The sequence below is a fragment of the Misgurnus anguillicaudatus genome, chromosome 14 (genome assembly GCF_027580225.2).
Source record: "Misgurnus anguillicaudatus chromosome 14, ASM2758022v2, whole genome shotgun sequence".
In the NCBI taxonomy this organism is placed as follows: domain Eukaryota; kingdom Metazoa; phylum Chordata; class Actinopteri; order Cypriniformes; family Cobitidae; genus Misgurnus; species Misgurnus anguillicaudatus.
This window is the reverse complement of record NC_073350.2, coordinates 12,607,719-12,635,553: the sequence shown is the minus strand read 5'-3', so window position 1 is coordinate 12,635,553 and position 27,835 is coordinate 12,607,719. Positions and strand designations below refer to the sequence as shown.

Genomic DNA, 27,835 nt, shown 5'->3' with positions numbered 1-27,835 from the left:
CTTCAACAATGTATACTTTCATTGTGTCTTGATTTAAAAGATATAAGGGATTACTTCACACAGGCAGACAACATCTTGATAAAGGATCCACATAATAGATCATCTCATGATCTTACCATTCTGGTTATTCTTCAAAACACAACACAACGGTTGTTTTTTTCCATTGATCTTTGTGTGCCACGGGGAACAACAGTAAACTATGCAACTGCTGTGTTCCTAACTCTGGAGAGCCACCAATGTGAGCAAAAATGTGCCTTCAATGATGGCCTATACAGATAGACAGAGTACTACATGTGATCCTGTATGAGAAAACCCAGCAACAGTAAAGTCATTTTTTTGTGATTTTGTCATTTCACGGAATTGATCTCTTTAATATTGACTGAGTAAGGTCACTTCAATGATTGAAATCAATGTGAAATCAATGACTAGTGTCAAACTTTGATGCTCCTAATCTCAAAATTAGATTATAAGACTTCAGCCTAGATTAGAAGCCTGGACACCGCAGTAAAAAATACTATGTGATTGACACCATTAAATGGGACATTTCACAAGACTTTTTAAAGATGTAAAATAAATGTTTGGTGTCCCCAGAGTAAATATGTGAAGTTTTAGGTCAAAATAACAAATACATAATTTATTATAACTTGTTGCCACTTTGTAGGTGTGAGCAAAAGGTGTGTGCCGTTTTTGGGTGTGTCCTTTAAAATGCAAATGAGCTGATGATATGCAAACACTGATCGCCATAATGGTGTTTTGGTGAAATTGAAACTCAATTGTGCTGTCAATTATTTTTGCTCTCTCTCTCGCTCTCTCTCTGCACTAAACGGCAGTGCTGTGGATAGTGCAGATTAAGGGGTGGCATTATCCCCTTCTGACATCACAAGGGGAGCCTAATTGCAATTACCTATTTTTTCACATGCTTGCAGAAAATGGTTTACTAAAACTAAGTTACTGGGTTGATCTTTTTAACATTTTCTAGGTTGATAGAAGCACTGTGACCCAATTATAGCATTTAAACATGCGTCAGATTTTCATGAAATTTCCTCTTTAAGTCAATCTAGCTCATATAGTAAACTAACTGATTCACTAAGAAGGAGCAAACCCACACCTAACAACATCAACAGCAGCAGCTAACAGACATACTCTTGTCTAGAAAGATAGCGCAATCTAATCTTTGATGCCATTTGCAGACAGAAGAATTTACACTAATCTGCCTGCATGTTGCACTAATCTTCAAAATCTGTTCTTCGAGACAAAGCACAACAGCATCCCAAAAAAATGAGTAATCCATTGGAATGAAGCACATATTGCCCAACATTAATTTATTGTGAGTAACGTTGGTATTTCAGTGACCATTGGCGTGACTGTGAAGTGAATTTGAAATAATCGCTAGAGGTATTAAATCATGCAGGATACATTATGGATGGAGCGTGTAATTTCTGTATTTCCAAACAGGTTTCCAGAACACTCCCACGGTCTTGGCCGGATGGTCCCACCACCCTCACGGTACTGGTTAAGCCCATGTTTTCTGTTTTTGGCCAAACAACCAGAGCAATGATCGCATACACCATAGAGTTTAAACTTTTCAAAATACTTAACCTAACAATGGCTTACTGGTAACACTTTACAATAGGTTGTTTTTGTGATGCATTAACATAAACTAACAATGAGCAGCAGCATAGTTCTTCAGAATTTATTCATCTTTTTATTTAGTTTTTTTTTTTTTGGCCAGTTTTTGCTTTTATTTAACAGTGAGTTTTTAGGATAGGACAGGAAAGTACAGGGAGGAGAGAGGGGTATGGGATCGGCAAATGACCACGAGCAGGGAATCGAACTCGGGTCGGCGAATGTGCGAAAGCACCACATGTCGGAGCGCTGCCCACTGCACCATCAGCTCTGACTTATTAATCTTTGTTAATGTTAGTTCATTGTGCATTATCTAATGTTAAAGTTTTAATTTAAAAAATGTATTAAAGGTCACATAACACACAGTGTTTCTGCTTATCTCATGTAAGTCTTTGTAGAGTAGTATCACTTCCTTCATATCTCCAAAGAGTCTTTAGTTTTATCAGATTTATAAAAGACAGATCAGCTGTACTGATTCTTTCCGGAAAAACCAGAGCTCCTGGAGGTGTACCGCGAGTGGAGCGAGTCACAAGCAAGAAATACACACAAAATTTCTTATTTATTTACAGTAAATAAAATTAATTGTTTTTATTACCTTAGAATGAGACGTTTTTATCTACATACACCACGGGTCCCCTTACATGAAAGTGGCTGTCATGTTTCAACAGTAGCCCCACACGGACAAACTTCTTTACAGAGCACGTTTCGTCCCTACGTTGTCTCAGAAGACCACATGTTTGTCATGTGGTGGCTATTATATGCGTTTTAAAATTGAGGGGTGAGCTTGAGCTGTTGGTTGCAATTCGCAATCTCGCTAAAATTTAACCACATTTAACTGTGTTAATAAGTCAGAATGGATGAAATACCGTTAGACCCTTTTAATAAATGCTGAAATTAACATGAACTAAGATTAATAAATGCTGAATTATTGTTCCATTGTAAGTTTATGTTAGCTAATGTTAGCTAATGTATCAATATGGATATAACAAGATTGAGCACTCCTATTACTATATTGGACAAACATCAACCCTCAATGGCCCTGTCCCAAATGGCACACTCTGGACTTCCTCACTTTGATAACATCATATAGTGCAGGCCTTGGGGACCCTTGACATGAGTCCACGAGGACGCATCGGGGTCGTCTTTTGGGACAGACTCGAGCGACATGCCGGAAATAGGAAGATAAGTTGCCCATCGGTGTGAACTCCTCCCATCCATTGTCTTATTGCTCTTTCGCAAGGACTTCTGGGTTGGTAAAGTGCACAAAGCCTGCAGCAGTGCGGGCTTCGCTAAAGACCGCATCAAGGGTGCTAATGAGCACACTTTGGAGCGTAAAAAAACAGATGGGACACCCTACGGACTCGTAGACTAAGCGAGCACGCGCATTTTAAGGCCACAAGACCGAAAGTCCACATGAAGTGCGCCATTTGAGACAGGGCCAATATGGCCGCTCTGTTCAATGGAAGTCACATCTTCCAGTTAAAAGAATCAATCATCAATCAATAAAGACTCTGGGGGAGGGGTTTAATATTGAGGCGTGTGAGACACTTGTGCTGCATGCGAAACCGCCTACTTCCATATTATATATTAGGCGAAAAGCAGTAGGCGAGGCGAGTAGTATGTCTGAATACGTAGTATTCCAAAAACAGTATGCGAAAAGTACCCGGATGACCTACTTCCGGTTAGATTTCGAAGCGTGCATACAATGGACACTTCACTATCCCATGATGCCCAAGGAGCGGAGTTATGCGACGAAGAAGAAAGGCGAAAGCAGAGATGCGGCCGTTTTCCCGCTGGTATGACATGACGTGATGATGACGTATGTCACGTGATGTATCAACATGGCGGATGTAGTATGTCCGAATCGCATTCATACTACTAGGATTCATACTATACAGTACCTACTGTTTTAACAGTCAGTAAGTAAGTACTTCATCTCATTCAGTACCTACTTAACAAATGTAAGCTTTGACATTTCTTATTAAGATAAGACATGAATTCTAGTTAATAAACTGTTATTTCATTACAACTTAAGCTTGAATGCATGATAAAAAAAAATCATTTTGCTAACTACCACAAAATATTTCACCCAGCAGAACAGATTAACTCAATTTCTTGTGCTGCTTTGAAGTTCAATGGCAGTGCCATTTTTTTGACATGAAAGCGGACGTCCTGGTATTCCCAGCATGTTCTCGAAGCCACTGTGGGACAATTTCTCCTAAGAAAAACAGCTGTAATTCCACTACAAGCCTTATTGTGAGTCTTCTTCCTCCTGGATTTAATTCATGGGAAACATTTGGGTCTGACAGTCTGTGAAAAGCTGAATGTTGGCTTGTCAAATAAATCTAAGTGGAATCACTTTATGCAAACAAAATATATGCGGTAACTTTGAAATCATTTCGTTTCTATGCAAATGCATGTTCGGATAGTAGGACTGATTAAAATATGAATAAATTGGGATGTGTCCAACAGCATTTCCAACAGTGTTTGTTTGCTTGCTTTCTGTTGTGATCACCTACTTCCTAATTCTCTCTAAAGCTCTTTTTGTATGAAGACAGGAATGAGATTCAGGTTTTAATCCAGGCCAAACAATTGACCAAATGCAAACATACCTGCTTTAATTCCTGTCCTATTGGGGGATTACTGGGCTTCTGACATGATTTTTACTTCCTTTGGAGATTATGCTCAAATATTACAATCCAGAATGTAATCACGATTCAATCCACTGAGCACTTTTTCAAACATGAGGGAATCAGATCAGGTTAACAGTGACCTATTCTGTCTTGACCTCACGACAGTGTTATGTGATTTAATACATTGCATCAACATTAGCAAATCATTGGGATACATCAAATGCATTTGTATTTATGTTATTAGGTAGACGCAGTCCACTCCTACAAAACATATGCAGACTCAGAGAGAGGTAGCCATCTACCTCTGATCCAAAAAGCCTGTTGCCATGGCACCCAGTCCTGATGAATCCACAGCAAATGAATTGCCTTACATTTGAAAGCAGAGAATATATTCATTATTCACAATCACTGATGCTGAAGAGAATGAATTACAGCCTGTTGTCATGAGGTTGAATGATTACCAAAGCAGGTGTATTGATTCAGAGTTTAGATTTAATAAAATGCCCATTGAAATATAGGCCTATAGATTTTCGAGCAGTGTTGGGTGTAATGGATTATTAAGTAACTAATTACTGCAAATAAATTTATTTTCTCCCAAAGAATGTAAAGTAGGAGATTAAGGGCCATTCACATTATAAAGATAACTAAAACGTTAACTATAATGATAACTAAATTAGCGTCCACATTACCGTACGATAACTATATATTAATGCTAATTTGCTCACATGCGCGGCACTTGCGCAAATCACTTGCCTTTCATGGCATTAACTAATATTGCATATTTCTTGTAACAAAAACTTTTGCAATTATTTACGTCACTGAATGTGTAAATATTCTGTTCTTGTTGAATTTACACAGTGGGTAACCAGCAGATGTCTTCAACATGCTGCGTTCACAGTAACTCTAGACAGTGAATCTAGTTTGTGTAATCTAATATTTTATCTAATAAAAGGATTATTAGGAACACCTGTTCAATTTCTCATTAATGCAATTATCTAATCAACCAATCACATGGCAGTTCAATGCATTTAGGGGTGTAGTCCTGGTCAAGACAATCTCCTGAACTCCAAACTGAATGTCAGAATGGGAAAGAAAGGTGATTTACGCAAATTTTGAGTGTAGCATGATTGTTGGTGCCAGACGGGCCGGTTTGAGTATTTCACAATCTGCTCAGTTACTGGGATTTTCACGCACAACCATTTCTAGGGTTTACAAAGAATGGTGTGAAAATGGGAAAACATCCAGTATGCGGCAGTCCTGTGCGCGAAAATGCCTTGTTGATGCTAGATGTCAGAAGAGAATGAGCCGACACATTCAAGCTGAAAGAAGAGCAACTTTGACTGAAATAACCACTCGTTACAACCGAGGTATGCAGCAAAGCATTTGTGAAGCCACAACACGCACAACCTTGAGGCGGATGGGCTACAACAGCAGTACCACTCATCTCTACTACAAATAGGAAAAAGAGGCTACAATTTGCACGAGCTCACCAAAATTGGACAGTTGAAGACTGGAAAAATGTTGCCTGGTCTGATGAGTCTCGATTTCTGTTAAGACATTCAGATGGTAGAATCAGAATTTGACATAAACAGAATGAGAACATGGATCCATTGTTACCACTGTGCAGGTTGGTGGTGGTGGTGTAATGGTGTGGGGGATGTTTTCTTGGCACACTTTAGGCCCCTTAGTGCCAATTGGGCATCGTTTAAATGCCACGGCCTACCTGAGCATTGTTTCTGACCATGTCCATCCCTTTATGACCACCATGTACACATCCTCTGATGGCTACTTTCAGCAAGATAATGCACCATGTCACAAAGCTCGAATTATTTCAAATTGGTTTCTTGAACATGATAATGATTTCACTGTACTAAAATGGTCCACACAGTCACCAGATCTCAACCCAATAGAGCATCTTTGGGATGTGGTGGAACGGGAGCTTCGTGCCCTGGATGTGCACACCAAAAATCTCCAACTGCAAGATGCTATCCTATCAATATGGGCCAACATTTCTAAAGAATGCTTTCAGCACCTTGTTGAATCAATGCCACGTAGAATTAAGGCAGTTCTGAAGCCGAAAGGGGGTCAAAGAGAGTATTAGTATGGTGTTCCTAATAATCCTTTAGGTGAGTGCATACCTCCAATGGGGTTATCGATTTATTAACTCTTTCCCTGCCAGTGTTTTTTTTTAAAGTTGCCAGCCAGCGCCAGCATTTTTCACAAAAGTTTAATGCCTTCCAGAAAATGTTTTTCTTAAAATATATAAACATACAATATATCAAATGAAAGAACAGACCCTCTGCTTTAAAAAAAAGTTTCATCCTACCTTCATTTATCATCACTCAAATATGGGTATGTTTCTTCAAAACACCAAAATTTGAACAAAAATCTGAGATAATTGCATTTTTGTGAAGGACTTTTGATAGAGATCAGATTCAGAGCGATCCTCAAAACTTACAAGGACATACAGCTGTTTGCCCGAGGGCATTACTTCCGGGTTTTAGAAGTTGCGGAAGAGATAATAGCAGTATTGCGTAAAGCCGGAAATACTCCACATTGACTAGGAATCGTTTTCTCTTAATTGATGAGTTAACTCGTCAATTACAAGGAAATAGTTAATTGGCTTTTCACTAAAATAATGTAGTTTTCTTCTATTTCTATCTATGCATAAGTCGACATCCGTTAGGACAGAAATGCATTTGAATTTGGTGCTAGCAAGCAGATTGTGCTAAGGGACGTTTTCAACGTTATAGCAACACTCATATCATGTTCTCAGGTTCCCTAAACTATACATTCTTCTCATGCATTCCAGGCAGCCGATTAAGGAAGCCCATCCATTAGAAACACATGCTGTCTTTCAGGGTCATAACCCAATATCTGACTGTTTCCTTCACTGTGGGAAGCCAAGAGAAAAGTGGTAGTTTCCTGTAACTATGAAGAACAAACAGAAAACACACAGCTGTTGCATAATAAAAGCATTCGGCGACAATCCAAGTATTTATAAAGGGACATCTCATGTTTGGCATTCCTAGTTATTGTTCTGCACAACGGTGAGCGCAGTGTTTTTGGGTGCGACGAAGCAGTGAATTACGTTTCCCCGAATGGAAATGTTTACGTGATCCATCTTTTTTTTTGGACTCCTACAGTCAAACTTGATTTTGTTGTTTGACAGCTTTGCATAAACACACGGAGGAAGTGATGGTTTAATGAAAACCTACCACACACGACGTAGTGTAACCCTGACCTCTGTGTGCCGTGTATGTAAACATGCATGTTTCTGTGAATGGAAGGTGTGAGAGGAGTTCATGGCTTTGTACACAAAGCGTCACACCAGTTCGACTGCATTGCAGTGAAACACGAGGTCGCTGGCCGGAGACAGTATTGTGACAGGCGTGTTAATGTGCGTGCGACTACCTTTGAGTTTGTGAAAAAGCTGTGCTGTTTTGCTTAGATTTACTAACAAAGCTTTTGTGAAAGTTGTCACTTGGGCGACACCCTTTACCTCAGAGTTACATATTGGAAGCAAAGAGTGCATACTCTGGTACCAAATGTATACATATATTTACCTAAATGTCACATATTAGGACCTTTTTAAAGGGGCCAGTTTATAAAGTGTATAAAGGCAGTTTATGCTATAACCTCCCTTGCCACACAATACAGAACACAGTGATGATGTTTAAACTAAAACTTAAGTAGCTAAATATCTACATTTATACTTCATGTTACTTCTTTCGAGGTATATAAAAAAAAATCAGAAGACACCATCCCACCTATAGAATATGACACTTCAGCACAATACGTACAATAAACGCAGCCACACCAGATTCTTCAATCTTATGTGTACTAATTCTGGTGTTTATTGCAAGTTAAGGCATGTGGAAGTCTAATACACCTCCACCTTTCCTGAAGATGACAGTGCTTGATTCAGTGGGAAGGTTATTTTCTTTCCTCCTACTCTCCAACGTCCCAGTTTCTCTGTGTAACACAACAGCTGCCGGTCGTCCATCAATGTATTCACACACGCTGTGCCCGCCAATTTTGCTCTGTTCACTTTTTGGCTACGGTGGCTTATGTTTTAAATGAAACCGAATATTCCTCGAGGAGCCCTCACTGTGTCTGTAGATTTTCCAGTTGTTTTCTCTTAAAAAGACAAGAAGAAACTAAGCAGATACAAATTGAAATCAACTGTAAAATCCAATGCTGAAACTAAACTTATGGCTTTAAAGGTGCACCAAGGAATTACACTGTCTAAAAAGTTATTTCATACTGCACACTAAGCAGTAAACAGTTTAGTATGCTACATTGTTTTCACATCACATCATGGATTATTTGCTTTACTGGAAATGGAAAGAGGCAATTCCATGCAAATGTCAACATTATTATAAAAAGTAAAGTTTTCACCCCAAGTTTTAAACAAAACTGATATCTCAGATGTCAATATTTCAACCTGTCCTCCAACTCATATGATTGTTTTGGTCGTTTGTCCATTGTGTACTGAGGTCAAACAATAGATTTATATGAAGAAAAGATGCAAAATCTGTTAATATCAGATCCGCTGTACTCGTTCAAAAACTGCCGCCAGAAGAAGCAAAGATACATCATCTTTGATTGTGAAATAGCATTGTCTTGGGACCGATTGCATCATTACCTCAACTAATAACGTGAAGCGCTATGGCTGTTGTAATGTTCCGGTATATGTTAAAGCACCTATTTCACTGCTAAAAAACTTTATTTTGTGAATTTGCCCTGCTGAAAAAAAACAGCATCAAACCAGCATGGGAATTATGCTGGTCTATGCTGGTTTGATGCTGGTCTAGCTGGTGGTCACCAGCATAGTTGGGTGATTCTCACGAAACCATTGAAACACCATGGCACTAATGATTTTAGCTTTAAAATGTGTAATATAGTAACATTAAAAAGCATCAGAATTAACACAATATTGTGTTCTACCTTGCACAATGTGTGATTTCAACATAAGAATTTATAATTGTAAATTTTATGTAATTTTCTGCTGAAATTCTCATTACCGCAATGTGTCCGGCTGTGTTTGAACATGCGTTATGTTGTAATTTAATCAAATTAACACAAAAATATAAGAAAAAAATAAATGGATGTTTTGCTAGACTACTTTAGAAGACAGAAAAAGTATTAAATGAATATTCATGTATAATAATAATGAAGAAAAATTAGTAAAATGATGTGACCATGCCTGATGTTCTCATCCTCCGCAACACTTTTTGAGAACAGTTTAAGCACACATACAGATTTTTAATAAAGTTTGATTTTGAGTGACCAAGCACATGGACCAGTTACTTCAAAATGGCTACCAGGTAAGATCATTTTTTTACAGTTAATTTGAAATATTGTCTTGTCAGAATGCTTACACGACATTTTGATTATCATTACCGCAACAGATGCTTATTAAATGTTAATTTAATTAATAGAAGCATAATACTTTGATTTTAAATGCATGTGCAGAATCTCCAAATTATGTTCTTTCAGGTTTGTCATGTCATTTTGAAAATATGTCAGTCTTGATGTTTTCTGACTGTTGCGGTAATGAGATTTTTTAGGACTAATTTTTTAAAATTATGTTACAAAAAGTGTTTAATGATAAGTAAAAGTTTTTAAATGAATGTTCCCATTTACTCCAGACTTTGTTTTTCAATGTCTGGTGGGAAAAAAAGTAAATTTAAGCAATTTTTACATTTTCATGCTTGACATTTTTAAAATCAAGTTTTTGTGAGAATCACCCAGTTAGTTTATGTTGTCACAGTGACATTGTAAAACATAAACAGTCATATTTCTCCAGAAATTTCCATCTGGCTATTCTTACAATTATGTCTAGATTGGGTTAGTCATAAGCTTCACTTAAATTGGGAATATATGAGTATTGGGAATACAGACTCCACATATCCTGACCTTACTGCCTGGTTTTGCTTTCCTTTTCTAAGTCCTTTCTACCTCAAAGACATAAACACTGAAAAGACCAAAGCCTGGAGCATTGCTAACAGTACAGTGCGGTATAGCAATCTGTAATGCTTGGATTGTCCATATACTTGTAATGCACTAAAAGTCGCTTTCAATAACAGTGTTTGCCAAAAGCATAAATATGAAAATAAGTTCATGTTTCAATATCTGAGACAGCAGGAAACAAACAATAAACAGATAAAGCCACATAACAAGTTCAATGTCTTCCAAAATGATCATGTGAGATGAAGGATGTGAAAACCTGTGACTCACAGTGAAAGAATGAATCAGTGAATCTGACACACACAACACATCGATCACACCAAGAGTTCATCAACTGCACTAAAAGCTTAAATCAAATTTGACCCTGTCTGTGAAACCCAGACTAAAGTCTCAATCTAATTTTGATTTAAGGAGCATTATAGTTTGATTTGAATCATTGCCACAATTAGTTTACATTGCCTATGTCGTAATTCCTGCATAAATATGTTAAACCCATCCCATGATACTGACTGATTTGTTATCATGACTAACACGTGATATTTTTTATAATAATAATTGTATTCCATATAATTCTCATCACTAAATAAAATTTATAAAACAGTAGCAAATGAATGTGTTTCTTATGAATACGGTTTTTATTAAACGCGTCCATTTAAATCGCCAGTGTTGAACATGGTGTGTTATGTTAGCTGACATTTAAAAGCGCAGCAACGCCCCCCTTCATGATTTCACCAGAGCATCATCAGCACTGCATGATGTTTGGTGTGATGCCCATGCATTTCGATTAAATAAATACACGTGTGCATTTCTGTAAATAATGCAGTATACTAACATCTAGTACACTAATACAATGCATTACACAACAAACCAACAAAACTGTGCTATTTTCTTTGCAGCAACGGACCCGTCCCGTGTCCTTCAAGAGCGTTCATTCATTCAACTGGTCTTTTACAAAACAATTGTATGTTTCTTAAAACATTACCTATCAAGGCAGCATTTTGGGTACCATTAGAACTGAGTTAAATTACCCCTGATGATGTCCAAAAATGCTTAGTTGGGCATCTCACACGGTTTTGACAGATGTACCTCGTTTTGTAGGTATGTTTAGAAATGTATTAAATCGAGTAAAACAAGTCTGACTGTTTTTAATTCAAACGCGTTACAAAGCATAGTAACGATACTAAACATAAACAGCAATCTCGTTAGATCATATTTTTACAATTAACCCTGAATTGACCATGAAACGACAGAGACAAACCCGAAACCACATCAGGAAAGAATCGTCAACAGTACTATAAAGTGTATGTAAAATCAGATGTTCTTGTTTATAGAGATGTTTTACATTGAAATGCAAACAGGCGTCAGCTGTAAAACATAGATTTGTGCTCTTACCTGAATCGGGGTGAATCCTTAATACATTCCTCAAAATCCACCGTCATGTTCGCAGTTATTCCGTCTTTCAGTTATAAATGTAACGTGTCATTGCCGGTGGCTGTAGTGAAACTAAATGTTAAATGTGAGTGTCTTACTCGTTCCCCGGTAAAACAGTGACACCGTGACACACTAGATCAATGTGTGGATCAGTTTCAGCGCTGGGCTGTGCGAGGCGAGATAAGGGAGCGTCGTCAATGCTCGTCATGTATGTTAGTAAGGGAGCGTCTGCCTAAAGCAACTCACATTTTTTTACTGTGGTAATCACATCCACCAGATTTGTTTATATTGTGCTTTTTTCAGTAGTGTCATTCTGTGTCGGCGTTTGTTGTGATTTATTCACCAACGCCTGTCGCTTTTATAGACTTCTTCTGCAGAAAGTGTTTATAACTTAAAGTGATAAAACAGATGATTTACATTTGTGGCTCACAAACTACTAAACCAACTTCTAATTATTCACAACCTAAAATAAAATATATAAATATAAAGGAACACTTTTATGCCAAATAATCATTTGTTTTATTGGTTTATAGTGTATGACATTAAATATTTTACAGAAAAACTTTTAAAAATATATTATCATATTCATAATTTAAGTACCAATTCGAAGGAAGACAAAACTTGAGTTTTTTGTACTTTTCATTATTTTTTTATGTCAAGCTCTTCTCCATCTGTCAATCATTATTACGCCACCCTACGTCAGGTTTCTGCCTGCAGCGGAATATTTGAATCATGTCGTCTTCTCAAACCGCCTTTTCACTTTTTCACAGTTAGATATTAAATTCTGCCAAAACAAGCCAATTAATTAAAAGTATTGATGTTGTTGTCAAGTAAATGTATCAAAACTAGAACATTTTATGTGGTATAAGTATGGTTAGTTCATAAAACGTGTTGTTTTTTCAACAGGCATTGACTTGGGCTTCTAAATTAAAGTCCCAGCTCTGTATTTTCTTTTGAGGGAACTCACATGTGTCTGGTGGAATATTTGTGTCTTACGTGGATATTATGACATTATTTCTGTTAATAGACGGCTAGTACTTTGTTATCTCAGGAGTTATGCAGAATACATTAACTGAACATGATAGGAAATATGCAGCAAGCTACCGCCCGTTATTTAATATTTTTCCAATACGCAGGGACCAAATACAGGTCTACATTTCTTTGGTTAAACGGTTATATCATCAAATGTTACATATCTGCAAAAACTACATCATATATGTTTTTCTTCTTTACAGTGGTGTAATGAAAGCGCCAGCCCACCAAGCAGTAGAGGGCGTGCAGAATCACTTAGAGGTCAGTCTCTGCCTGACAATCCCAAAAGTATTTGATGTGTGTTTATATGATTGTGGTTTTATAGACAGTTTTCTTTCTGTAACTCAGCTGATATAATTATTAATTGTGTTTGACATGTCCATGAGGAGTCTGTCTGGGCAAAATTGTAAGCAAAAATGTGCCAATTTTGGGTGTGTCCTTTAAATTGCAAGTGAGCTGTTGAAATGCAAACACTAATTGCACTGATGATGGTTTGTTGAAATTAAAACTTAATTGTCCTGTCAATTATTTTCTCTCTCTCTCTTTCTCTATCTCTCTCTCTCTGGACTAAATGGCAGTGCTGTGGTTGGATAGTGCAGATAAAGGAGTGATATTATTATAATAAGATCCCATTCTGACATCACAAGGGGAGCCACATTTCAATGACCTATTTTTTCACTGGTTTACCAAAACCAAAAGGGTGTTTTGGGTTGTTTTTCTGGGTTGTTTTGAAGCACTGGTGACCCAATTATAGCACTTAATCATGAAAAAAGTCAGATTTTCATAATATCAAAAAAATCCTCTTTAAATACATGTCCTCTATAAATTCTGCTTGTTTTTTAAATAATTCAAAGAAAAAAGGTAAATAATGATATCTGTTGCAGCACAACATCTAAAAAAAAGCAAGCACTGAAAATGAAATGTAAAGAATAAAGCCATAGAATTTCTCTAAAGCCTAGTTTACAGAAAGAAACCTGTTCTTTATTTCATCATCTCACATTCGTATAATGCACCCATATATCGTTCCTCTCAAACTTTTCTAATGTGTGTTTTGTCTATGTAGAACGCAGTGCGAAAACTAAAGCCGGTTCATGAAGTATCAGTGGTGATCTCCAGTAGAACCGACTCTGGTGTGCACGCTCTCTCTAACTCTGCACATGTAGATATTCAGCGGAGAGGAGGAAAACCACCTCTGCCGGAGCAAAACTTGATCGAGGCTCTTAATTTCCACCTAAAAGCTGAACCAATAAGGTAAGAGTTAAAGTACAAGAAATACAAGAAATACTAACCTCTGTCTACCATTGCTCAGACAAACAGATAGTCCCAACCTAAATCTACACCATAAGCTGAGGCAAGTTTATTTGTATAGCACATTTCATACACAGAGGTCATTCAAAGTCATTTACATAGAAATGTGAAAACAATGTATAAGAGAAAGAAATTATGTAGAAATAAGAGACACAAAAAATCAAAGATACATGAGAATTTGGAATATCAATTAAAGGAGGATAAATGTGATTTTATTAAAAAACAGTTTAAATGTGTGAAAAAGAATAAAACAGGAATGAAAGTATAAAACAGTTAAAAATAAGAATAGAAACAAGAGAAATAAAAAGAACTAAAATAGTGCATATAAAATATTGTGCAATCAGTTCGGACGCAGATTGAATAGTTGGCAGGTGTGACTTCCTCTCTGCTTAAATATTTTAAAGGTTGTGCCCATGAGAGAGAGAGAGATTAGAAGAGGGAACCTGTGGTGTCAGATCTGATTCGGGTCACTGGGACTCAACATAGATAAATGCGACGTGTGCAGTGTGTCACAAATATGTTCATCATGCTCCGATGCTTTTGTAAGACCTAAGGATTCTCAGTTTATTAGTTTCAGTGAGTGTTTTTTTCGCTTAAAGGAATAGTCTACTCATTTTCAATATTAAAATATGTTATTACCTTAACTAAGAACTGTTGAATCATCCCTCTGTCGTCTGTGTGTGTGCGCGTGGGCGCTGGGGCGCGCTGCTGCGCTGCGATGGCGTTTGGCTTGGCCCCATTCATTCAATGGTGCCATTTAGAGATAAAGTTAGAAGTAACCAAACACATCAACGTTTTTCCTATTTAAGACGAGTAGTTATACGAGCAAGCCTGGTGGCACAAAACAAAACACAGCGCCTTTCCAAGCGGACCCAAAAGAGCAACTACATTGTACGGCGCAACAGCACCTTTGGCAGTACTTCGACTCGGCGCAGTAACACCCTCCCTCTCCCATTATGAGAGTGAGAAGGGGAACGGACTTTTCAGGCGAGTCGAAGTACTCCCAAAAGTGCTATTACGCCATAAAATATAGTTACTCTTTTAAATCCGCTTAGAAAAGCGCTGTGTTTTATTTTGTACCACCAAACTTGCTCGTATAACTACTCGTCTTAAATAGGAAAAACGTTGATGTGTTTGGTCACTTCTAACTTTATCTCTAAATGGTACCATTGAATGAATGGGGCTAAGCTAAATGCTATCGTAGCATAGCAGAGCGCTCCAGTGCTTACGTGCACACACACAGATGACAGAGGGATGATTCAACAGTTCTTAGTTAAGGTAATAACATATTTTAATATTGAAAATGAGTAGACTATTCCTTTAACATTTGACTTGTCACAATATTTCGCTCAAAGATGTGAGATCATAGAGCAATATCCAGTAGGTGTCTAAAAAAGTCAAAGTGTTGCAATATTTCTGCTTTTTATTATATTGCTGTATCAATATTCACATATTTTTCACATTCGTAAGACAATTGACCACCGTTCAGAACACATTTGTGAAAGCTAAATATGCTTCAACATTAGACAGTGTAATGTAATGTAAAGTAAGAGTAAAATATTGCATCGTGTCCCAGATATTAATGCACATGACCGCAAAGTCCCTGTTTATTCACAGGCCTACATTCTAATAATTTGTCAAACCAAAATTACATAATGGAAACCCCTAATTTTCCAGCTTTATTTAGATCAATACTGAGGACTGAGTGCCGTGCCGTGTCAAATCTATTTGTGTTGTATTTGATGTTCCCGTTAGCAGCGATTACCAGCCGCTGGTAAATCATTAATACCTGCTAAGGGGCTCCTGCAGAACCCTGAGCACTTTATCATCTTTATTTAGTGTTGAAAGTGTTGAGTACAGCAGGATTGTAGCCTCCAAACTGTTTGAAATCGACCCAGTTACCCTGAAGAGATGCTGACGGAGTGTAATAGGGTGCTTTTAGCTGCACATTTTGCTCTTTTCTTAATCATGTTTATAACACGCTGACCACTGTGACTGTATACAAGTACATTCATACATTTTAGGGATGCACAGTACATCTGTGAACATTACTGTTAAATTACTTTATTGTTGATATCATCTCTGTAATTTTAGGATGAATTGCGATAATATCTGTGCATTCTACAAAGTGGAATAAATGTGTACATGCAGGTCAAAAGCCTCATGTGAGATGTCACAATCACTTTTATTAAAGGGATAGTTCACCCAAAAAATTTAAATTACCCCATGATTTACTCAACCTTAGGCCATCCTCGATGCATATGAGTTTTTTTTTCTTCAGATGAAGAAAATCAGAGTTATATAAGAAAATGTCCTGGCTCTTCCAAGCTTTATAATGGTAGTAAATGGTGCTTCTGATTTGAAGCCCAAAAACGTCCATCCATCCTTCACAGAAGTAAATTACCCTGGCTTCAGGGGGTTAATAAAGGCCTTCTTAGGGCAAGAAAAAAAATCAATATTTAAAATTTAACTAAATAAAATAACTAGCTTCCAGTAATGACGCATTTTCATGAGAGAGTGTATCTCCAGTGAATGATGTAGGACAGGAGTCTCACAACTTTTTGAGACCAAGGGCAACCACAATGGATAAAATAATCTGTAGGGCTACTTTTTAATAGTCTACTCAAAACTTTTTTTTAACTTGTTGATTTTGTTTAATGTTTTATAATTGTTTAAAATGTACATACATACGTACACCAAAGAATCCGAGCTATTATTTAGGAAAATATATAATTAATAAATATTAATATTAAGGCAGGCAACTCACAGACTCTGTGTTGGCAACCTGGTGCCCTTGGGCACTATGTTGGAGACCACTGACGTGGGGCATAGCACATGAGACGTAGTGGCGTAATGATGAATGTGGAAGCGCAGAGAGCAAAACAAAACGCCAGTCAGGAAAAAAATTAGGATTAGTCAATTTTCTTAAAAATTAAATCTAGATAATTTACTCACCACCATGTCATCCAAAATGTTGATGTCTTTCTTTGTTTAGTCGAGAAGAAATTATGTTTTTTGAGGAAAACATTCCAGGATTTTTCTCATTTTAATGGACTTTAATGGACCCCAATACAACAGTTTTAATGCAGTTTTAAGTTGCAGTTTTTAAAGGACTCTAAACGATACATAAGGGTCTTATCTAGTGAAACAATTGTCATTTTTGGCAAGAAAAATTAAAAATATGCACTTTTAAACCACAACCTATCTTCTTCCTCCAGCTGTGTGACGCGCCAGCGCAACCTCACGTAATTGCGTAATTACGTGGAAAGGTCACGTGTTACATATATGAAATGCACATTTAGCCACCATTTTAAACAATAAACTGTCACAAAGACATTAATTAGTATCATTACACATACAACAACGTCAGAACGGTCCTCTTTCTCCACACTTGTAAACACTGGGGCGGAGTTTCGCATACGTCATCCGTAGGGTTCACAAAAACCCTCACAAAACCCTCGGTTCAGTTCATATCACAGTTTTATGGTCACGGTTCTCGGTTCTGTGCGGTTCTTGTTGTTATTTTTATTTATTTTTTTAACACTCCAGAAATGTATTGTCTTATTAATGTATTAATTATCCATACAGTATTAAAAAAGTTATATCATGTAATCATGCACAAACTGAATTTGACTTTAAGCACATTATTGGGACCATCTTTGAGGAAAGCCAGGTGAGATTTTGATACAGCAAGAGGGAAGACATTGATGATTTCAACATGCTTTTCATTTATTTGGCAAAAAAAAGAGAATGTGTATTGCCATCTACATGAACTTATGTGCCTTTTTAGCACACAAAAATAACTTGCATTTTTCAAACTGCCAACTTCAGTGTAGCTCTTAGATTTATCACTGAGAGGCTGCTTAAATACTGCAGAGAGTATGTGGACGAGAGAGAAACATAACTTTAACACCTGTAATATTTAAATCCGTTTCTTTTGTCCACTTTTGACTACTTCTGTCCTGATTACTTTGAGGAGTAATTTATGAAATAAGATTGCGCAACTTTCACACGCTAGCAAAATGACACTACGCAGAAATCATCCGCTTTCGTTTTATCAATGAAAGGCTAAAAATAGCGCTGTTCACCGTATGTTCCCGGCAGAAGTCAGAAAAGACGTAACATTAGGCTTGTTCGACTTCAGAACCGACAGCAGGATGATGTCAAAGTACCGCGAGAATGATTCAAGAAATCATATTTTGTCTCGCTCTCGCGATACTTTGACGTCGTCCGGCTGTTGATTCTTGCGGCGCCGCATGAAGTCGAACAAGCCTATTGTGTTCAGTACCTCAGATTAGATAAATGGGCGGAGAGAAGGCGGTCGCGTGTGGCTGTTCGAACACATTCAACCCATAGACTGCATTTCTATCTATTGTTTAATTTCCGCTGTCATCATAGGTAACATGAAATAAAAAATGTTTTCACACACCAAACTTATACGACGCTGGCGCATCCTCCAACTCCGGGCAGACTTCCTTAGTTCCCACTTGCCATTTCTACACGTAACATGAGCTGCAGCACTCACTCTCCACAACCGAGACAAGCGAACCGAACGGTTCGGATTTTTTTCATGAACCGTGCCACCCCTAGTCATCCGTGACCTCTTGACATGATGACGTATTACGTGAGGTTGTGCTGGTGAGAAGTTGTGGTTTAAAAGTGCATATTTTTTATTTTTCTTGCAAAAAATGAAATTTTAGATAAGGATAAGACCCTTATGCCTCGTTTGAGATTGTTTAGAGTCCTTTGAAATTGCAATTTTAAACTGCATTAAAACTGTTAAGTGTTGGGGTCCATTAAAATCTAGAATGTTTTCCTCAAAAAACATAATTTCTTCTTGACTGAACAAAGAAAGACATCAACATTTTGGATGACATGGCGGTGAGTAAATTATCTGGATTTTTTTTTTAAGAAAATTGACTAATCTTTTAAATGAAAATGTCGGATGACTTCGATATTGATGTTTTTTTTTATTTTGCACTATTTGTATGTAGCCCAGCTGCAATTGTCATACCATTAAAACACACTTAAATTGAAATTGTAAGACCACCAATTTAATCCATAAAAGCACTTAGTCAGATGAAGCCTGTGCACTGTCACAGCAGGTGAAACTGTTTTTAGCTTGTTTTAACAGTAAGCTCAGTATGCAGAGCTTTGCAAATAGTTAAATGACTGTGCATGTATAATTACCATGTTGTGCCTCTCATTGTTAAAGTGATTCAACTACTTACTATAATTATTGCAATGCATGATTTGTGTTTGCATTTGTTAAGATCGTCTAAAGAAATAGTTATTACTTGATGCTTAGATTTAGGGGTTTGTTCAGATCCCAATCTCCTAAGTGTGAGAATAATAATAATAGTGATGCTTACCTTCATAAACACCACTAGAATATGTTGTATTGGAAAAACAAATGAATATATTTCCATGTTACCATGTGCGCCGTCCACAAGCACCCACCAGCATAAGCCAGATTTGTTTGTTGTGATCCAAAATGTATTTTATTTCTGAGGGACTTTTCTCACATTAAAGTCATAATATTTCATTTAATGTGATGTTTAGCGTGACAAATATAAGTAATTGTGAGCTTTTCTTTCTTGTTAACAGAATCACCAGGGCTTATCGCATACAGAGTGACTTCCACGCACGCTTTCGTGCCCTATCGAGGACATATGTGTACCGATTCGCTTCGGGTCTCAGGCACCATACGGAAATGCCCGTAACTGAGACTGATCTATGCTGGGCACTACACGACACGTGAGCTTTTTTCCGTTCTGCACACGCTCAGTCTGTTTCTTTGTAAAACCTCATCACTGCTGACTTATAACAGAAGCTAAATCCTTACCTAGAAAAACAGACAGACATACTGTTATGGAAAAAGCTGCACATGAATTATAAACAACCAAGAAACACTATAAAAGCAAGCAAATGATTTCTGGTTATGTAGGGCAACATTGAAACTAAAGAAACTTTGAGGAAAGAATTTATTGTTATGGCTGTATGTAGGCCTCGGATATCTGTTTGAAGCCCACAGTGTTGTAGCGCTGACGCATGAACATGAATGCTATTTTTTCGACTCATTTTTGGGATAAAATAGGACAAGATAAGCTGCAGGCTTACAGTGACGCAGAGCAACACCCACACATGGCCACTACAGATGGTTTACAGTCTCATTCATAAGAACTTATATTTCACAGACATGCATTGGATTAATTCCTTTAAAAGTGAAAATTGAGGAATGTATCTATTTATATAGATACATTGCTCATGTATAGCTCAGTGTTGGAGCATTGTATTAGCAGTGCAAAAGGTCATGGGTTCAAACCCAGGGAATACATACTGATAAAAAATGTATACCTTGTAAGTGTAATGTAAATTCAAATATTTTTCTGGTAAATATTAAAAAAGCTACATTCAGACAAACACAATCGGCGTTATGTTATAAAATGCCGCCGTAAATGGTGCTTTTGATTTGAAGCCCAAAAAAGTCCAACAATCCTTCACATAAGTAATCCACACGGCTCTATGGGTTTAATAAAGGCCTTACGAGGGCAATCAATGTGATTTTGTAAAAAAAAATAGTTGGATGGATTTTTTGGGGCTTTAAAGGTGCAGTGTGTAAATTTTAGCAGCATCTAGTGGTGAGGTTGCGAATTGCAACCAACGGCTTAGTTCATGGCTCACCCCTCGCTTTTGAAATACATAGAGAAGCTACGGTAGCCCCCACCTGACAAACATGTCATCGTTGGAGACAACTTAGTAAAAAAAATGTTCCTTTAAGGGCTTCTGTAGAAAAATGGTAGCACAAAATGGCGACTTCCATGTAAGGGGACCCTCGGTGTAGATAAAAAGGTCTTTATCTAAGGTAATAAACACATAACAGTTCATTATGAAAGATCTTTATACACCCCTGATAATATAGTTTTGTATATTATTTTGCATTTCTGTGAAAAGATCCTTCAAAAAATTACATACTGCACCTTTAAATCAGAAGCACCATTTACTACCATGTTTTCTAATGTAACTCCAATTGTGTTCGTCTGACAAAGATAATTATATACATTAAGGATGGCTTGAAGGTGATTAAATCATGGGGTAATTTTTATTATTGGATAACCTGTCCATATAGAGCATCTGATTAGCAAAAATGTAAAATATTAGACTTAAGGGGGTCGCACACCGGACATGCAGCTCAGCGCCGCACAGTGCCGCTTCGAGTCGCGTCTAGGACAACTAGGAGGTATTGTAAACCGGAAATGCACATTAAATAGCGCGAGCTTAGTCAGATAGTGTCTACTTCCAAAAGCTAAATATATGTTAGCAGCCAATGTTATTCGTTAATAATTTGATGTTATTTAATGTTAAACTATGTGAGTGGCGCTCTGTGGCGCGACAGGGATTTGAGCATCTTCCTGAGTCAAAGCTGGGCGCTGCAGACAGGCGCCACCTGTCGGCGCCGGTGTGCGTATACTCATAGAAAAAATGTGTTCGATTTTTTAAGAACGGCGTGGCGCTTAGCTGCGTTTCCGGTGTGCGACCCCCTTAAGGCAAATACTGTATGTTTAGCATCTCTGAATAAAACTTTTATTAGGTAAAATGCAATTAAAGATAGTAAGTTTCATTCATTGCCTTGAATGAATAACCATTAGTCCTACATTTAAAAAAAACATTTTAATAGCTACTGAAATATTACAAGAGAAGCCTGTATGTCTTATGCTAATAGAATACAAATTTTCTCTGTAAACTTCAGGACACTAAATATCAGTGCAATGAAAGAGGCTGCTGCGCTGTTGTTAGGAACCCACAACTTCAGCACCTTCCGTGCCCTAAACTCAGAGACCCCCTTCAAAAATCCAGTGAAGACCCTGGAGCTGGCCCAGCTGGAACCTGGAGATTCATTCAGTCAAAGACACTTTCACAGGTGACGTTCTTACAGTCAAGTCAATGGAAAGTACTGCAGAGCTTAAAAATCACATTAATCAAATTTAGTCTTTGCATATTCAAATTTGGAGTGATGCACTTTGTGGCACGCTACAACCACTGGCATTGACTTCATTGACATCAAACCTGACATGACTGCATCCTCATGACCAAATATAGGCATACATTTAAGAACTGTACTGATATAGTTATTAACTCAATATTTATAATATATATAAACATTGAAAATATGCGATTTGAATTATGAAGGATGATTGTAGATGTCATGGGAAACTAGTGCTTCTGTTTATTGCCCAAGCCTTTAACTGCAATCCAATACATTATCCATAATCTCAAAGTCTCAAAGCTTGGCATTTCATTCTAATGGCCACATTTCAATAGCATGTGTAGAGAGATTATACCGTCAAATGTAGAGTCATCCGCCACTAAATCATATAAATAAGCTGCCTCTGATTTCCTAGAAAGATATATTATTAACCCTATAACTGTCACTGTCCCACATGTGGGATGTTTGGCATTACATTTAAACAATAATTACATAGCAACATGCTTCCATTCTGTAAATTCTATCCCAAGCTATAGACTTAGATTTTGACTGATGTTCATCAATCATTAGGTATTATAAGCTACAAGAATATACAAGCTAAAAGAAAATGTTTACATTGTTTTGTGTAGATACGGGGGGAAATGTAAATGTTTATACCAAATATGGCCAGTCTGTGAGGCTAGTGTTTCATCAGATAGATGTGGCATGTGTGTGATGAGACTGTTGCTAGGCAACAGATGTTGGACTAAGGCATGATGCTGACAGAAGCTGGCTGGCTCTTAACTCTTGCTGTATTGTGCTGAAGGACAGATGCAGTGAAGAATGGCTGTTTTATACACTCTTCACCAATGAAGGGGAATCATGCACTTTGTGGTTATATCATTGTGTTGAAGATGCTTTAATGGGACGATTGACTGCAGAGAATGTTTAAGAGTAACATTTATGGACAGGCTTGTACGTAGATGTTAAGTCAAACTTGTTAATGAAAAAATATTAAATGAGATTAAATATTTTTAGACATTACACTCTTTCCCTATTTTAAAATATGATTGTATTACTATAAAACAAGCATTAACATTAAACAAAACAGAAAGAAAACATTAACGTTGTACCATATGTGACACTGGGCCACAAAACCAGTCATAGCCGCACAGGTATATTTTAGCCAACAATACATTGTATGGGTCAAAATTATCTTTTTGGTTCTTTCATACCAAAAATCATTAGGATATTAAAGGTACACTCCAATTTTTTTGAAGGTATGCTCATTTTCCAGCTCCCGTAGAGTTAAATATTTGATTTTTACCATTTTGAAATCCATTCAGCCGATCTCCGGGTCCGGCAGTACCACCTCCAGCACAGCCCAGCACAATCCACTGAATCTGATTAGACCATTGGCATCACGCTAAAAATAACCAAAGAGTTTCAATTTTTTTCCTATTTAAAACTTGACTCTTCTGTAGTTACGTCGTGTACTGGGACTGACGGAAGGTTTGGAGTTGCGGTTTGCTGGGCAGACATGGCCAGGAACCACACACTCATTCTGGCGCAATAATCAAGAAGAGCCAAGTTTTAAGTTCAGGGATGTCTCCATGCAAACCTACAACATACAACAGTGCTGTACTAATATCACAGATAGAGAGCAAATAGGAGTCTTAAAGGGATAGTTCACCCAAAAAGGAAAATTACCCCATGTGATGAACGCGGAAGCACAAAGAACAAAAAAATCCAGTCAGAAAAACAGACATCTAAAACTGTTTTTTCACCTTCATCTCTATGCCACTACGTCTCGTATGCTATACATTTTACGTCATGCGCTGGAAACGTTACCGGAAGCTTGATATTTTAGTATGTAAAGTTTAAAATATAGATTTTTTTTTTCAAAACCACATCTATTGCCATCAGAAGGCCAATACTAACCCCCTGGAGCCATGTGGATTACTTGTGAACTTTTTTGGACTTCCAATTAGAAGCACCATTTACTACTACCATTATAAAGCTTGGAACAGTCAGGACATTTTCTAATATAACTCGGATTGTGTTCGTCTGAGGAAAGATAATCATATACATCGTGGATTACTCAGGGCGCGATGATATTACGCAGTGCCTGAAAATAGTCCCCTTGGTAACCTTCAATATCAGGGGACTATTTTCGGGCACTGCACTAAAAAAAAATGATTCATTGAATTTAATCAATTTTTTTAAGGTAAGTGGTTGCAATCAATTTATTTAAGCTACATTTAAACAAAAGTTTTATATTTTATTTTACTTTACTAATATTTTTTGTTTAAATGTAGCTTAAAAATTTTTATTGCAACCACTTACCTTAAAAAAATTGATTAAATTCAATGAATCATTTTTTTCAGTGTGCGTAATATCATTGCGCCTCCTGCAGCCATGTTATGTCAGCAAAGTCCTTGATTATTACGCCAGAATGAGAGTGTGGTTCGTGGTCATGTCTGCCTGGAGAGTCGCGGCTTTTGATTTTCCGTCAATCATAGTACACTTACAGAAGAGTCTTTTGGTCATTTTTGAGGGCGATGCTAGTGGTCTAATCAGATTCAATAGATTGTGCTAAGCTATGCTAAAAGTGGTAGCGCCAGACCCGGAGATCGGCTGAATGGATTCCAAAATGGTAAAAATCAAATGTTTAACTCTAGGGGAGCTGGAAAATTAGCATATTTTTAAAAAAAATGCAGTGTCCCTTTAAAGGCCAGACAGAGAATGGAAAATGATCATTAGAAACCTCATTCCTTAGGTGAAAAATATAAAATGGCGTATGATACATTTACACTTTGTAGGAACAAATGAAACAACACCTCTCTTTAAATCTGTAAATTGAAACAAGCTGTTTTTCTGCAATTCTGCACATAGAAACAAAATTGATTGATGCTATGTCATGCTCGGGTCATCAGACATATAACTGACTCACTGTGATGAGTTTTTCAGGTCATTTTAGGTTCCTCACCCGCATCTCTCAGCTGTAAGAGAGGGTGCATTGAGGACACACACCATCTGCTCTGTTTCACACTGACAGCTTTTATCATCTGCGCTCGCACACACGTACACAAGTGAATGAACCGAATCAAAGTGAATTTCAGAATCAAAATCAGATCAAAGCGTTTCTATGCACTAAATTAAACAAAACCCAGAAGTGTGCACATGAAAATGTTGGATTTTCTTCTAAATGTCAGAGTTGATCTGCTTTTAAATCAATCCAGAAATAAACATACATTTACTTTCCCTCCTGATGTTCAATACTAACTTTACTCTTTAAAACAAAACAAGATGTTTGGTACAAATAAAAAAAATTTTTTATTTAGACTTTGACATCCACTGGTCACAATAATGCTTCATTTGTATGAAAAACAGCAATACATTTGTGTTAAACAGAAGAAAGCCATACAGGTTTTGAATGATACAAGGACTTATAAATTATGACAGAATGCTCACTTTGGGGTTCAACTTTGAAATGTTTTATTTATTGTTGTTTATGAAAAATCTCCATGAATATTTTAATATGATTATAACTACATAAATAAATAGTAGTTTTCTTAATAATGTACGAAGAGCTTTGTGTAGCTTTATTAATGTGTGAATGACACAGATACAATACAAGCCAAGAAATTATGTTAATGTGAAAACAGAAGAAGAATGCATAAGAAATATCATGAAAGCATAATGAATATGCCAACATGTGGTTGTCAGATACATATGTCTCTTAGTGATATCAGTGATCATGTCATATGGAGATGAGGAATAATTTGTTAATGGAAAACAAATAAGCTTTGATGTCCAAATGCACCTGTTAAGAAAAAATAAATTGAGTTGTGTATAAAATATTTGCTCAGTTTCAGTGGCATAAAAAAAGAAAAATGCAAAGCCATTGCTATAGATTTTTGTGCGCAGATTGAGTTTAATGCGAAAATATTATGATAAGCACAGACAGGATCTATAGTTTAAAAAAAATCACATTTTGATTTATTTAGCGTAACTTGTACTGATAATCTATGCACACTAAACATTACCATAACTATTGATCTGAAATGCAAGCATATAGACCGTTTCATCGGCACACGTGCGGTGACGCGATAAGCCTCTGGTCTGAACTTTACTTCCAGTTTCTGTTTGTTTAATGGTCTGACTAGTTGCTGAAACTGAACTCTTTAACAAATACCTCGTCGAAAATAACAAATGTTTTGGGTTCCTATGTAATCTACGTGTTGTTTATTTTGCTTGCTATATAAATAAACTACTTTAAAAGGACTTCGTTGTTATTTATTCTTCGCGGAGTTTACCGGAAGTTACGTGAGGACCACGAAAGCCGCTTGTTTATGTTGTTACTGCTGAAACCGTAGATAGCAGTGGCAGCCGTTCTGGATGCATGTATGTGGCTCGTCATGTCAAAATGTGTTCGGTGCATCATGGGAACCTATGTGCATTGCGTGTCATGATAAAAGAGACGCTCACGTCTCGCAAGACACTCACGCAACACTAAACTCTGACTACACATGAGATTACGCAAGTATAAATGCAAACGTCTCTCATAAACCCTTAGGAAGCGTCTGTAGCAGGCACGCATTTTGCAACCGTACCTCAAGGAGTTTCGTGGTATAGTCACAAAATATTTGATTTATTTAATGGACACGATTTGCCTCTTTTTTTCATGTCATTGAGCACAAATGTCTTTTTCGTGTTGCTCAGCACGGATTTCTAGAAATTGTTTTTCCGTGTCCCTGAGCACGACTTTCTTTTTCGTGTAATTTTATGTATTGGTTTTTCCATTTTGTTTGGGTTAGGATGCCTGAACTGTAACAGAAAGTTGTTCTAACCCCAAGTGATAATGGTAAAAAAAATATTGAGAAACCAAAACACCCCATTTTTGTCCAATCATGACTCTTGACACCACAAATATGCAAATGAAAATGTTAACCCAGGGTTTAGGAATGCACAGTGTTGAAGCGTCAGAATATGAAAACCCAGGGTTGTCTCTTAACTAGTATGAACGGTGTGAAACAGATAACCCAGGATTCCGTTAACCCATGGTTTAGAATAACCAGGGGTTAACTATTTCTAGTGTGAAAAGCCCCTCTGTGAAGTAAATCCAAATACACCTTATCATACATTTAGTGCCATGTTTTTCTTTAAAGAAAGAAGGGCAGTTGTCACGGGGGTCTTATGAAACATTTAACCTCTTCAGCAGTAAATATTGGCAGTGAGATTTTATCAGGCTTGACTGCTTCAGGACTTGTGCTGCTATGTCATTTCCAGTTGTTTGGTTCATATATATATATACAGCTTGGCAAAACAGCAGTCATATTTAGTTTTAATGGGAGAAATACAATATCAGCTACTGTAGGTAGAAGTAATGGAGAGAGGTAGGCAACCCAAAGGAGGTCAATTTTGTGCAAAATAGATCGATTAGTAGTCTGTAGTTTAGTATGTACACATATGTATAGATTTACATTCATGCTGCAATCTTTATTTGTCTGTTCAAGTATACTGTACATGATAAAATGCACATTCAAGCACTTTTTTTTGCCGGACTCAGTCTAATTGTGGTCCCAATAATGTGTATACATCCAATATACACAAAAATCAACCTTTTAAAATTCATTTAAAGTTATTGTTTAAACATTCATAGTGATGCATCTTTATTTGACGAATTATTAACTAAAATGTATAGATGGCCTAGTGGTGATTTTAAATTTTTATGTGATTATAATCGTGTCTGTTTGTTGTTTCTTTTGTTTCATTGCAGAGATCTTCAGTTTTGGGAGCTCACTTTTAAAAGTAGGTCTTTTTTATACAAAAAAGTGAGTATGGGATTTTTACCTCTATATGC

At 37.0% G+C, this 27,835-nt stretch overlaps 2 protein-coding genes across 8 annotated transcripts in view; one reads left to right on the top strand and one right to left on the bottom strand.

Annotated features, from left to right (window-relative positions):
- acap3b (ArfGAP with coiled-coil, ankyrin repeat and PH domains 3b) overlaps window positions 1-11,844 on the bottom strand; it is an 84,228-nt gene extending 72,384 nt beyond the window's left edge. For all 3 annotated transcript variants that reach the window (XM_073875899.1, XM_073875900.1, XM_073875901.1), the window contains exon 1: window positions 11,625-11,844. In XM_073875899.1, coding sequence (XP_073732000.1) covers window positions 11,625-11,671 — 47 coding nt within the window. In that variant the 5' untranslated portion in view covers window positions 11,672-11,844. The remainder of the gene's footprint in view (window positions 1-11,624) is intronic.
- A 549-nt stretch (window positions 11,845-12,393) lies between these two features.
- LOC129427207 (tRNA pseudouridine synthase-like 1) overlaps window positions 12,394-27,835 on the top strand; it is a 60,691-nt gene continuing 45,249 nt past the window's right edge. Inside the window, exons 1-6 of one of the 5 annotated variants that reach the window (XM_073875891.1) lie at window positions 12,411-12,812; window positions 12,899-12,956; window positions 13,759-13,946; window positions 19,611-19,760; window positions 21,754-21,924; window positions 27,752-27,806. In XM_073875891.1, coding sequence (XP_073731992.1) covers window positions 12,742-12,812; window positions 12,899-12,956; window positions 13,759-13,946; window positions 19,611-19,760; window positions 21,754-21,924; window positions 27,752-27,806 — 693 coding nt within the window. In that variant the 5' untranslated portion in view covers window positions 12,411-12,741. Of the gene's footprint in view, window positions 12,813-12,898; window positions 12,957-13,758; window positions 13,947-19,610; window positions 19,761-21,753; window positions 21,925-27,751; window positions 27,807-27,835 lie in introns of those variants that run through there. The other 4 variants (XM_073875892.1, XM_073875893.1, XM_073875895.1 and 1 more) reach the window with 4 other exon arrangements.